The 13,017-nt window shown below is 41.5% G+C and overlaps 1 protein-coding gene across 1 annotated transcript in view; it reads right to left on the bottom strand.

The window, feature by feature from the left end:
• Nucleotides 1-13,017, bottom strand: part of LOC115471141 (dynein heavy chain 5, axonemal-like) — a 766,968-nt gene that overhangs the window by 487,294 nt on the left and 266,657 nt on the right. Inside the window, 1 exon segment of the mRNA XM_030204834.1 lies at nucleotides 12,240-12,434. Coding sequence (XP_030060694.1) covers nucleotides 12,240-12,434 — 195 coding nt within the window.

The following is a 13,017-nucleotide window of genomic DNA, read 5'->3' as shown; positions in this document are numbered from 1 at the left end:
GAACAAATCGGTATAATCGAAAGCCGATTTTGGTCGTCTTCAACTGCACTCTGTCGCAGGAATGCACACAGTGGACAGGGGCATGTCGGAGGCGTGGTGAAGGCGGGACTGGGGCGTGGTTATCGGCCGAGGAGAGATGGGCATCTTTAGCTGATAATCGAAACAAGAAGGGCGTTTTGGACGAGAATTTGGTCCGCTTTATTTGGACCCTTTTTTTTCAGGTCCAAGTCCCAAAAAAGTGCCCCAACTGACCAGATGACCACCGGAGCAGCAACAAGTCCTAGAGGCCTGGAGCACTTTTAATGGGTACCACAGTGCACTTCAGGCAGGCGGACCCAGGCCCATCCCCCCTACCTTTAACACTTGTGCTGGTAAATGGGAGGCCTCCAAAACCCACTGTACCCACATGTAGGTGCCCCCTTCTCCCCTAAGAGCTATGGTAGTCTTGTTCATTTGTGTGTAGTGGGTTTTGGGGGAGGGGGTTGGGGGCTCAGCACCCGTGGTAAGGGAGCTATGCATGTGGGAGCAGTTTCTGAAGTCCACCGCACTGACCTCTATGGTGCCCAGTTGGTGTCCTAGCATGTCAGGGGGGCCAGTGTACTACGAATCATGGCCCCTCCCACAACCAAATGGCTCGGATTAGGACGTTTTTGAACTGGCCGGTTTTAGTTTCCATTATCGCAAAAAAAAAAACGCCCAGCTCAGAAACGAACAAATCCATGGCATTTGGTCCGTACAAACCGTATTTTCGAAATAAAACAAAGATGTCCATTTTTTTCGAAAATACGGTCTGTCCCTCCTCTTCACGTACCCGTTTTCGGACATAGACGCTCATGGAGATAGGCGTTCGCGTTCGATTATGCCCCTCCACGCCATACTTTATTTTACTGCTGTAATTGTCTATTGCTCATGTTTGATCTATTCTTACTGTGCACCGCCTTGAGTGAATTCCTTCAAATAGGCGATAAATAAATCATAATAAATAAATAAGCAAGCAAGCAGTTTCAGTACAGAAAGGGGGCCCCAGGACTACACTAGTCTTCAAGTAAAGTGAAGGAATGCCCTCATTAGCCAAGACACCTTACTATTAATTTTCCTGCAGTTAAGAAACATTCATCTTACATTCACACTGATAGAACTGTGGCCAAACAGTTTGGGGGCCTGGCTTTGAGTCTCCACACATTTACAAGGCTGTTGTTGACGAATTCTGTTTCTTTTTTATCAAAAGCAATGTTAAGAATGACATGTTTGACATAGAAACCATCTGTTTGGGAGTTGGTGTAAATGTATATTCATCAAGTACAGGCATAAATCAATACTGATTTGGTCGAAGACTGTATTTTTTTTTAACAGCAGGAGCATCATACAGACTGCCAAATCAATCCCAACGCCTGTAACAAAACTTGGCTTACCTCATATCAGAACTTAAATTTACCTCATATCAAAACTCAATTGTTGCCTTGAAAATGTAGAAAAAATAGAAAATGGAAATTAGCAAAAATCCACAGTATGAACCATTGGTGGTGACTCTTTTCACATAGGCTAACAACCCATGATTCGCCTCATCTCGTCATAGGTTCATGTCCTAACTGTGGCTGTTTATATACTTATAATGAGCTCTTTTCTTTCTATTTTAAACTAAACCTTATAAACCTTGTATTTCTTGGATCAAGTATTTCTGAATTTATATTCAAAAATTGCAAACGGCCCAGAATACAGCTGCCCAGCTCGTCTATGGGAAATCCAGATTTGAAAGCTCGAGACCATTGCATGAGTGGCTGCACTGGCTTCCTGTGAAGGACCGCATCGTGTTCAAGACCTGTGCATTGGTGCACAAAAATTATCTATGGAGATGCCCCTTCCTATATGGACCCTCTTGTTAACCTACCACCCAGGAACTCCCGCAGATCAGCCCGCTCGTACCTCACTCTCCATTACCCTGCTTCCCGTGGCCTCAAATATAAGGCCATCTATGGCTCCTCTTTTCCTTATCTCAGCACTCAGCCTGCTCATGGGCGGGAATATTGTGGGATATAAATGTTATAAATAAATAAATAAATAAATATTGAAATTGAGTTAAGCACATTTAGCTTATAGCTTGCAGACCAAGTGCCAAATTCAGAAATATTTGATGCAAGTTGACAAACATTTGAAAATTCAGTATGTAGTAATATAAATTTCAAAAGATTTAGTTTAAAATACAAATAAAAGTGTTCACTTTAAGTATATAAACATAAGAACAGCCATACTGGGTCAGACCAAAGGTTAATCTAGCCCAGTATTCTGTTTTCAACAGTGGCCAATCCACAAGTACCTGGTAGAAACCCAAATAGAAGCCACAGTTAGGACATGAACCTATGATGAGATGAAGCGAACCATGGGTTATTAGCCTAAGTGACAAGAGTTGCCACCGTCTTATGGTTCATACTGTGGTTTTTGAATTGGTGGTCAAGTACAGGCATAAGCATCTATTTTATAATTAATGCCTGTGTTCCACTCAAACTATGCCACTAGGAATGCCTACACCCAACTCACAGAAATGTATGCACTTTCTTGTCACTTTATGTACTTTTTATGCACATATACCATGGGATAATTTTATAAGAAGCCATTTATGCATGAGGAACAGGATTTATGTTTATTTGGACTTGGCTCACATCTTTTTCAGTAGTAGTTATTGTTAGGTGATTTGTGAACTTACACCTTGTGAATCGATCTGATCCATATGTGAACGATTTATGCAATTTCTTAGTCTCCTTGAGGTTTCATTTACCACAGATTAATACCACATACGAAAAGGGTCACCAATTGGATTTATATACTTAGATCCTCTTTTATCAAGCTGCGCTAGCGGCTGCTGGTGCGGTGATGCTGACAAAGCCCATTCACTTTGAATGGGCTCTATTGGCATTGTCGTGCGGTGTGATAAAAGAGGGCCTTACTTAGATAAATCTGTTTCAGATATTGTTTTTTTCAAATGAATCTTGGAGCCCGGTTCCTTGGTCCGATCATTATCAATTGGATTTTACAATATATTGGATATTTGCTAATTCTACTGTTGAGCAACAAAGTAGACGCTTTAAATGAAGAGGAAAAATTAGCGCTGAACAATTTTGGAATTTGATCACTCTTCAATTACAGGAAATTAAAGGCACAACTCAGCATATGATAGATAAATGGTTGGGTATTGTACAAAAACCTTGGTTTTTATTACTACGATAAAAGAATTTACCACTAAACAGCAGAAATCCTGTCCATGATTCAATAATGATTTATTATAATTAAAACAGAATTGTAGATGTTTAGAAAGGCAATAGAGAAAAGCAAAACTGGATGCCACCGAATTAAAAGCTATATGAAAAAAGGCAATCAAAACATATAAAGGTCATTATTGGTATCACGGTTGAGGCCATGCCACTACATTCTGACTCAACTTCTACCATTGATCTTGCTCTGTGGCTTTTCTGGACTGCCTTGTCCCTACATTGATGCATCTGCTGCCTAGTGTGCCTGCAATCCAAGCCACGCTTTGGTGTGCCTGCAATCCAAGCCTCACTCTGAGGTGCCTGCAATCCAAGCCTCATTCCAAGTTGTGACATCATCAGCAAGTCATTAAGCACCTTGGAACTCTCATGCTTGGCCTTTGCAAGAGGTGTCTTAATCTTGGTCTTTGTTCCCTGTTTAGATCCAGTCCCTGCTTGGCTTTGTTCTGCATGCTTTGATTCCAGCCTGGCTTTGTTCCTGTGAGTCTTGCCCCTGAAGGTCTGTTCTGTGTTTCTATGAGTCTTGTACCTGAATACTTTGTTTCTGTGTGTCTTGCTTTTGAACTTTGTTCCTGAAAGCCTGGCTATAGAGCCACACCCTGCTCTTGGTCTCTGTAACTGTTTGTCTCTACCCTTGGCTCCTGCTTTCAGTCAAGCCCTGCTCTTGACTCATGATATAGTTAAACCCTGTTTCTGATTTCTGCAAAAGCCAATATCTGTTCCTGCTCTCTGTTAAACCTAAAGCTCTGTTCCTGCTCTCTGTTAAATGCCAAGCTCTGTCTCTACATTTCTGTTAAAGTCAAGTTTGTCCAAACCAAGTCCGTTCCAGTTGTCAAGTCCGTTCCAGAATTCCTGTTCCAGTTGCCAAGACAAGTCTGTTCCAGAATTCCTGTTCCAGTTTGCCAAGCCCAGTCCGTTCCAGAATTCCTGTTCCAGTTATCAAGCCAAGTCCGTTCCTGAATCCTGTTCCTGCCTTGTTTATTGTCTTGCTTCTTTTATTCTTGTTACCTCGCTCCTGCTCTTTTTTGCCTGTCTAGTTGTGCCTTTCCTTGTCTTGTCTCCTTCAGTCTAGTCCTGTCCGGATCCAGTCATTGCCTTGTCCTTGTCTTGCCCTTTTCTGGACCCAGTTTTAATCTAGTTCTGTGTCTTGCCTTGTATTGTCTGGGTCTCGGTCCCAGTTTTAATCCAGTTCCGAGTCTTGCCTTGTCCTGTCTGGGTTCCAGTTCTAGCCCCTTTGCCTTGTTTTCCTTGCCTCACCTGGATCTGGTCCTTGTTTTGTCCACTGTGCCTTGTTACCTCTGTCCTGCCTTGTTGAGTCTGCTAGTTTATTCTAGTCCAGTCTGTTCTGTTTCTTGCCTGTGCCAGCCCAGGTGACTTGTCTGCCAAAGCTCCTGCTGCAGTCCAAGGGCTCACTATTCCTGACATTGGTGACAATTGAAAATGAAAAAAAAAACCCTAATATTCTGATTTGGTAAGCAGACATCAATCATACCCTAATAAATTATTTCATTTAGTTAATCCCTTACTGATGTTAAGGAACTCAGGACTCATTTTAGAAAGCTGTGCTAGTGATTTTGGCAAGGCAAATGCAACAAACCTCATAGGATGAGCTTTGTCACATTTGTTGTGCTGGAATCGCTAGCAAGACTTTGTAAAAAGAAGCCCTCATTGCAAATGTTAAAGTTTCTTCTTAGCTTCCAACTGCAGACACATTAGCTAATGTTTTCAGGAGAAAAAATTAGAAGTTAAAAATAATGTTGAATTTTTGACATCTGATAATTATCCAATAATATGTTGATACAGGAAATAATTTGTCATGCTGCAGCTGATAGAATTGGTCTAATTTTAGACTAGTAAATATAGAAGAAGACTTTGTTTTATTTAAAAGATTTTCTACTACTCGTGCTTTGGACTTAATTCCAACGTACTTATTAAGATCACCTCCATCGAGTTTTTTGACATGGTTGCATACCTGGTATATCAATGTTTAAGATTAGGTCTTTTTCTAATATCACTGGGAGAAATAGTTCTACCTCCTCTATTTAAAAATCCCTCATAGTAAGGAGGATCTTACAAATTATAGACCTGTGGCAAATGTACAAATTTTTGTGAAGATTTTGGAAGCAAAAGTGGCTATATAAGTGACTGACTATGTAGAATCTCATAATATTTTACATCCATTGCAGTTTGGTTTTAGAAAGGGTTCTAGCACAGAATCTTTGCTTGGTTTATTGATTAATGATATAAAAAGAATGTGGAGTAGACAGCAGGCTATTATCCTCCAACATTGTTGATTCAGAACTGCATGGATGCTGTAGTGGCATGGGCCTTTACATATCATCTTAAGCTAAATGCTGATAAGACCAAAATGATATGGCTAGGCACAATGACACCATCTCTCAAAAATATCTGCTCTTTAAAAACTGAATTAGTATTAAAGGTTCTTGGCGTCTTACATGATCCAATGTTGTCTTTTGATTGTCAAGTTAACTCGATAACCAAAACATTTTTTGGAAGTTGAGACCATTAGGAAGAATATGGAAATATCTCTCTCTTAATCAGTTTGTTTTAATTGTTCAAGATCTAATAGTAAGTCAACTTAACTACTGTAATTTTCTCTATGTAGGAAATTCCAAATTATTATATCACCAATCACATACACTTCAAAATACATCAGCTAGGTTGATTTGTCAGTTACTAAATAGGAAAGTGTAACTCCTCTCCTAAGACAGTTACACTGGCTCCTTATAGAAGTATAAACATTATTTAAATTATATGTGTTAGTATTTAATATTATTCATGATCTAGCTCATATATCAATTACATCCTTACTGTTTTCTTCATCAAGGAATGGTCTCTGCTCTAAAAATCAGTTAATGCTTAATTTTCCTTCAGTGATTCAGGTGAAATATAAACGTACTTATACTCTTATTTTCTTGTCAGTCAGCTAGGATTTGGAATTCTTTGCCAAATGTCCTTAGGTTGGAGTTAATTATATAAGATTTAGGAAGAATTTGAAAACATCATTTATTCATTATTTAGACAATTTTTGTGCTTCCCACTATATGTTTACTTTTATTGCAATCTGAATTGAAACTGGATGGTAAATGTGGAATATAAATATAGTTGTAATAGTGAGTTATATTCAGGTATTTTTGTCCCAGACAGCGTACAATCTATTTATTAGATTCTTTTATACACTGCCTTGCTGTGGTACAATTTAAGTAGCTTACATATTGCATTCAGGCACTCTCTGTTTAGTGGGCTCATAATCAAACTTTTGTACCTGGGGCAAAGGAGGGTTAAGTAACTTGCCTTGAGTCATAAGGAGCTGTAGTGAGAGTTAAACCCAGGTTCTCAGCCCACAGCACTAACCATTAGGCTATTCCTCCACTCCATCTAAATTTGTACCTGATGCAATGAAGAGTTAAGTGACTTGCTCATGATCAGTAATAGTAAGTTTTGTTCTGGGCTTCCCGGGTTGTCAGTCTGATGTCCTAGCCACTAGGCTGCTCCTTCACTGAAAGAATCCTCGATAAAATTACCCTTAGAATGTATAAGCCATGTGCTATCCAAAATCAGGTGGGCGGTCATGATTTGTAGTTCCTGCTCTTAGTTTGCACTGACAATATGACCTATGCATGCTCACTGTGACTTTAGTCATAGTTCTGTCTTTTTCTACAGGAGAATAACATCACTCAAATGATTTTTTTTATGTCTATAAAGGGATAATTCAGTTTATGCAGAGAGAAAAGATTCAGAATGGAGAAAGCTCAACAAGGTCACTACCACATAATTCACCACTATTCAGGTTTTGTGTAGCCTCCATTTCAGCTCTGAATGGCAATTGTTTTTATTTGCTGACCATCTCAAACAGCTATTCTGTACAGCTTGCTGGCCTCAAAATGGCTGAACTGACCCCTAAACCATCATTACAATATTTCTTGTAACATATGTATGAGTGGGAGGGGAAGAGCTGACTCTTTCCTTTCCTTGGTGATGATTGTTTAACAGTCTGTAAGTAATATTGGTATCTAAAATCATGACCTCCCTTGTTACACAAATGTTACAATTAGAAGGTGGTGTCCAAGTCATTTTAATATATAAAAGCTCTCCTTTCTTCTTATTCTCTTCTTTAGCTATTCTGGTAAAAAGAAATGCAGTCTCATTCACAGATAGGTGAAATTATTTTAAAATATATAAATAAATCAACTATTAAAAAATATGACTGGTTGCTATTGTGTGAGCTCCATGGAAAATCAAATTAGTTGCCATAGAGAACCCCACAGAAAATGGTACTTATTTGAAATCTTAATTTGTAGCTAGTTAGAAATATATACTGTGAGTATAGAGCAAAATATACACTTTTCAAAGTCTCCATGAATTTCAGCATTTTATTGATCCTCCTATAAGTACAAACAGTTTAATATATGTTGTGGGTAGGCCCGGGTTATGGGAGGGGCTAGCACTGTGACAACAGTAAAGTGTAAGCAGCCTTCAACAACAATAAAGGTTATAGGCACCAGTACACACTCAATTTTTTGGTTTTCTAGTTTTCCCTGATACTTTATCTTACCAATACTGATGTAAATGTATTGAAGTGGAGAGAGGCACAAGTGTGGATTCATATGGATGGATAGATCAACAAACTACCATACACAATTAAATGCCCCTAAAGTCTATGAAATATGTCATGGTGAATTTGTTTATATATGGTGGAGGAGTGGCCTAGTAGTTAGGGTGGTGGACTTTGGTCCTGAGGAACTGAATTTGATTCCCACTTCAGGCATAGGCAGCTCCTTGTGACTCTGGGCAAGTCACTTAACCCTCCATTGCCCCATGTAAGCCGCATTGAGCCTGCCATGAGTGGGAAAGCGCAGGGTACAAATGTATTAAAAAAATGGTCCTAGAATACATTTCCCTAACAAGAACATACCTAAGACATCAGGAAGATACTCTCATAAGCATCATGTTTCCATAACAGGAATTCAATTTGTAATAAGAAACACACTAAGAATTAGGAAAACATCCTCTAATTAGAATACTTACAAAATATGGGGCCTGAGATTGAAAAGGATTTAATTAAGCAGGAGAAGTTCGTGCCTGGTTAAATCATGTTGTGCACCTCAGGAGGAGGATATTCAGCAGCAGGCAATGCTGCTGAATATCCACTATGATCACCATGGCATTGTCCAGACAGAGCCAGGGCGGTCTGGAGTGGGGCTGGGGTGGTTCTGGAAGTTACGGGCAACAGCAATATTCAGTTCCAGTGCTCATATAGCTAACCAGGCAAGTAGTACCACTTAAATAGCAGTCCTAACTTTGCCTGGTTAGCTATCTGGGTATTCCCCATGTTCTTCAAAGTACTAGGTCAAAATACTTATGTAACAGTAAAAATTAATGTGTATTTTAATACTTAAGTAAATGTACAATAAAGAACACATTATAAAATTTACTTAAGTGAAAGTAAAAAAGTTACTGCCTAATATAATACTTTGAGGAAAAAGTAAAAGAACTGTAACTACAGTGAATGCAACTATTGTTAACATTTTTATCCCAACAACTTTATTGCTCTACAATTCAATCTACTCCACTTTTAGTAAAACTAAATTTTGAAAAGGACTGTCACTCATGTGAGTGCACTTGTGAGTCGTTAATCCACCACAGCTAAAAATGAGTTCAACTGCACTATCAGGAAATGGATTGTTCAGTCTGATAAAAAGTTCCTTCAAATCAGGCCAGGCCAGGCTACAATATTAACTGGATCTGCAGATATTGATCAAAGGAATCTCTGCCTGAAGCACATGGCTTTCTTATAGCAAAAATTGCTTCACCATCTGTCAGGCTTCTACCCTGGAAGCACCGGGTTGTGAGCCCTTGGACCACTACCGTGGAGCGGCAGTGGCAGGCAAGGTCACCTTCAAAGCAGAGATGAGGCAAGGCTGGACTGGAACCCCGGACTGGAGTTCTGTACTGGAATGCACTGGACTAGAACCCACTGGACTGGTACACACTGGAGTGGAGCCCACTGGACTGGAACACACGGGACCGGAACCCGCTGGACAGGAACACACTGGATCTAGGCTTCACCTACGCTTAGCCACCGTTCCCCGAGGGTTGAGCCCTCAGGTTCAGGCAGCAGGTAGGGCTTACAGGAAAACCGGAACTGGAACTAGCAAGCAGGAACAATAGGAATCAGGATACAGAAGTGCCCCCAGGCTCCTAGGCAAAAGCAAGGCAGACCAGCAGGGAATGTCAGGTCCGGCCACAGGCAGAGAATATCCAGGTTCAGGCAGTAGTTGGGTCAGGCAGCAGGCAGAGAGTAGTCAGATCAGGCAATGGTCCAGTCAAGCAGCAAGCCTATGGCTGGAGCTCCAGTAGCAAGGAGTACTGGCAGCGGACAGGACTAGGGCTGAAGCTCCAGAAGCAAAGGAAAAAACACACGGGAAAACCAGAAAACTAGTAAAGCTGTACACAAGCCAACAAGAAAAGATATGCCCCCAAGCTACTAGTAACAAGCTAGAAACTCACACTGAACTGGACAAGGTAGCAGTGCACAGAGCACTCTAACATACCAGGGACCTTAGACGATGCAAAGGCAAAGGCTGCAGTCTCTAGGTGATTAATAAAGCCCTTCAACGCCTGAGGAGCAGCTGCAGCCATCAGTAAGCAACTACGGAGGCTGTCCAGGCACAAACAAGAGAGAAAAGTCCGGCAGCCTGGAAGAAGCGGACCAGACTGCGCTAAAGTCTGGAACGGGTAGGAACAGCAAGACAACTTATGGCAGCCACTGGCTCTGGCCACCAGTGGGTGAGAGGAGCACAAACCAAGGAGCAGGCACAGCGCACACAGAACATAGAGAGACTTAGAATACCTAGGTGCAGCACAGAGGAGCAAACAGAGCCAGGCTGGAGACAGAGGTACAGCTAACTCAGGCAGCACCCCCAGGTGCAGAAGAGTGGCGTAATTAGAGCCATGCTGGAAGCAGCCAGCACACAGAAGGAAAACTACTCCAGAAAGCATAGGCAGAAGCCAGCTTAGAAGCTGACCCCCAGAAATAAGGTAAGTCTGAGGGTGGTCACGGCCACAGACGTGACACCATCATCGTCGTTATCTGCATTAGTAGTAGTGCTAATTCATCACTTGCATCTTCGTCTTCATCTTTGTTATCATTTTTATGCTGTCCAATTACAGAGAAGGCTTTCACAAAGTTGAAATCATTGTATGTTGTTGTCCTAACAATTTTTTGTCTGATGGCAAACTCTGCTTGAATATCTTCAAGAACTGATGCAAGAATGTCAAATGTATGTAAACTCTTCAGTATTATGGCCAGACAAGCAGACTGTCAGGTCAATATAAAATTTTCCATAGGATGTCCAGCAGTCTGTTGAGGTAGAGAAATATATCTGTTCACCAACAATAGCAACCAGTTTGAGCTTCTTCTCTGCTTCAAAGTGACCGGAGACTAGTAACCAGTTCAACAAGCACGGCCAACTCTACTCTTCTGATAGGCTGTATTACCTGAACACCAAAAATTAAGATCAGATGATCCATTGTTTGTGTGACGAGGTTTACAATAGCAAAATCCTGTTATAGGTTTTGCTGTTTCATTTGGTTTACTAAGAAATCATCATTTAGGTCTCTCTGCCACTAGATATTCATTGCCAGTGCCTGAACATGGCCCAGCATTGAATATCTGGGCCTAACGTAGCCCATGGTGGTGAACATTTAGAAAAATGCTCACAGCAGCCACTTCAAAATTGACCTGATGGTCTTCAAATGGATCACATACCGTACAATCTATACATATTTTTGGTTACTTTGCTCCTTTGGCTTCTCCTCTCCACTTTTCCGGGCTTCTATTTCTATCAAATCCAACCTTTACTGGACAATAACACTATAAATTTCAGTTACAATTATCCAGGGTTTTCCTCTATTAGACTGTGCAATGCTACTGTCAGACTTGTGAGTTCTTGTACCAAGTAGAGCGCTGCCGAGCTCGGTACTCGGACCAGGTTCTGCTTGGCGGCCGGACAACCGCGGGTTTCACCTGCGCTGACCGCCATTCCCCAGAGGTTCAGCCCCTAGGTGCAGGCTTACGAGATGGAGCAGGAAGCAGGGTGATGAACGTGACAGGCAGCAGGAAAGAGAGTGATCCAGGTACAGGCAGTAGGCAGGCAGCAGGTCAAGAGAGTAATCCAGGTACAGGCAAAGTCAGTAGGCAGGCAGCAGGCACGAAAGAAATCTAGGTACAGGCAAAGTCAGCAACGAATAACAAAGCAAAGTAGAGGAGAAGCACACTACTGAGCAAGTAACACCTACCAAAGTAGAAGCCGAAGCATCGAGTCCAGGGAGAGCTCAGCTGATAAAGTGCTGGCGTCTGACATCAGCAGGGACTAGCAGGGAGAAGGGGCACAGCTATAGGACAAGAGCAGGGGAAAGAGGAACCAGAAGACCAATAAGAGAGAAACAAGGGAAGCCAGGCAGAGGGAGAGCAGACCCAGGTGGGTGGAAGCAAAGCAATCAAGGAGCCTAGAAGCCAGGCAGAGAGAGAGCAGAAACAGGTGCCTGGAAGCAAAGCAATTAAGGAGCCTGCAACCACCGCTCTCAACAAACCCAGAGAAGGATTACACACACATAGCTCAAGCAGTGCCAGTCAAGTGTGCATGTCGACGGGACCCTGCGCAGCCCAAGGATGCCGCTTGCGTTGAGGTAGGGGACATGACAGCTACTTTCTTTCTTTGTCATACTCCCATCTAACCCAACCATCACAGTGACAGTTATAAAACCACGGGCCATAAACCACAACTTCTTCCAGAACCTGATAGCTGTGCATCCTAATTCTGGCCATTAGATATCACTAGTATATAATCGTTGAGACTCCATCCATCCAAGGGTTGTGAAAACATACATACATTTACTTATTATTAAAATGTTCTACAATCTTGGCTTTCTGTTAAAACATGTCCTACTCACCTGTTTAGAGAGCTGCTCCTCGCATAGTTTGTACAATGTGTAAAACTTTCGACTCAGTATTTGGTTGTCTCTGAAGCCAGCGCTTGCCAGCTTGACTCTCATGATGATAGCTCGGTCAGGCACCATCATAGCAACTGAGCGGAACTGCACCTTTAGATTTTCTGGAAGTTCTTGTCGACCAGCATACCCAGGATTCTGATGGAAACAATATTGAGAAGAATAAAAAGTACAAAGAAAGTGCAGGTCAAGGTTTGCATGCAAATCCTGCTAAATCTTTGCTTAAAAACAAAAAGCATGTCCCAAGCCTACAACCTGTATTACAGGTGACTAGCTTTGGAGTGTGGGGATTTCCTTTCTTCCACTAATGTATATCTCAGTTGACTGATTTTCAGCAGCTATAGAGAGAACAATGGGGCCCTCTTACAAAGGCATTAAGCCTTAATGTGCGCTTAGCGTGTGAAAAACAGACCATAGAAAAACACGCTAAAGCATTTTGTGTTATTGTGCCTGTTTCAGCATGCTGATCTGTGCATTACTTATTTTTCAAAATATTTCTACAGGGGTGTGTTATGGGCAGGGAATGGGCATGGAAGTGTTAACCAGCTAGTGCGTTAGAATTATGATGTGCTAACTGGTTAATGCTGGGTTAATGCAGGAGCACAGCATCTCCTAGAGAGGAGGTAATAAATGCTCATGCACCAACTTTTTGCAGGTAAAGCGCACTAATGGCAACTTTAGTGCATGATTTGCAAAAAAAAAAAAAAACTTTATAAAATGT

Source organism: Microcaecilia unicolor, chromosome 1, assembly GCF_901765095.1.
Source record: "Microcaecilia unicolor chromosome 1, aMicUni1.1, whole genome shotgun sequence".
NCBI classification, from domain to species: Eukaryota; Metazoa; Chordata; class Amphibia; order Gymnophiona; family Siphonopidae; genus Microcaecilia; species Microcaecilia unicolor.
The sequence above is the reverse complement of the archived record's forward strand: the minus strand, read 5'-3'. Positions and strand labels throughout refer to the sequence as shown.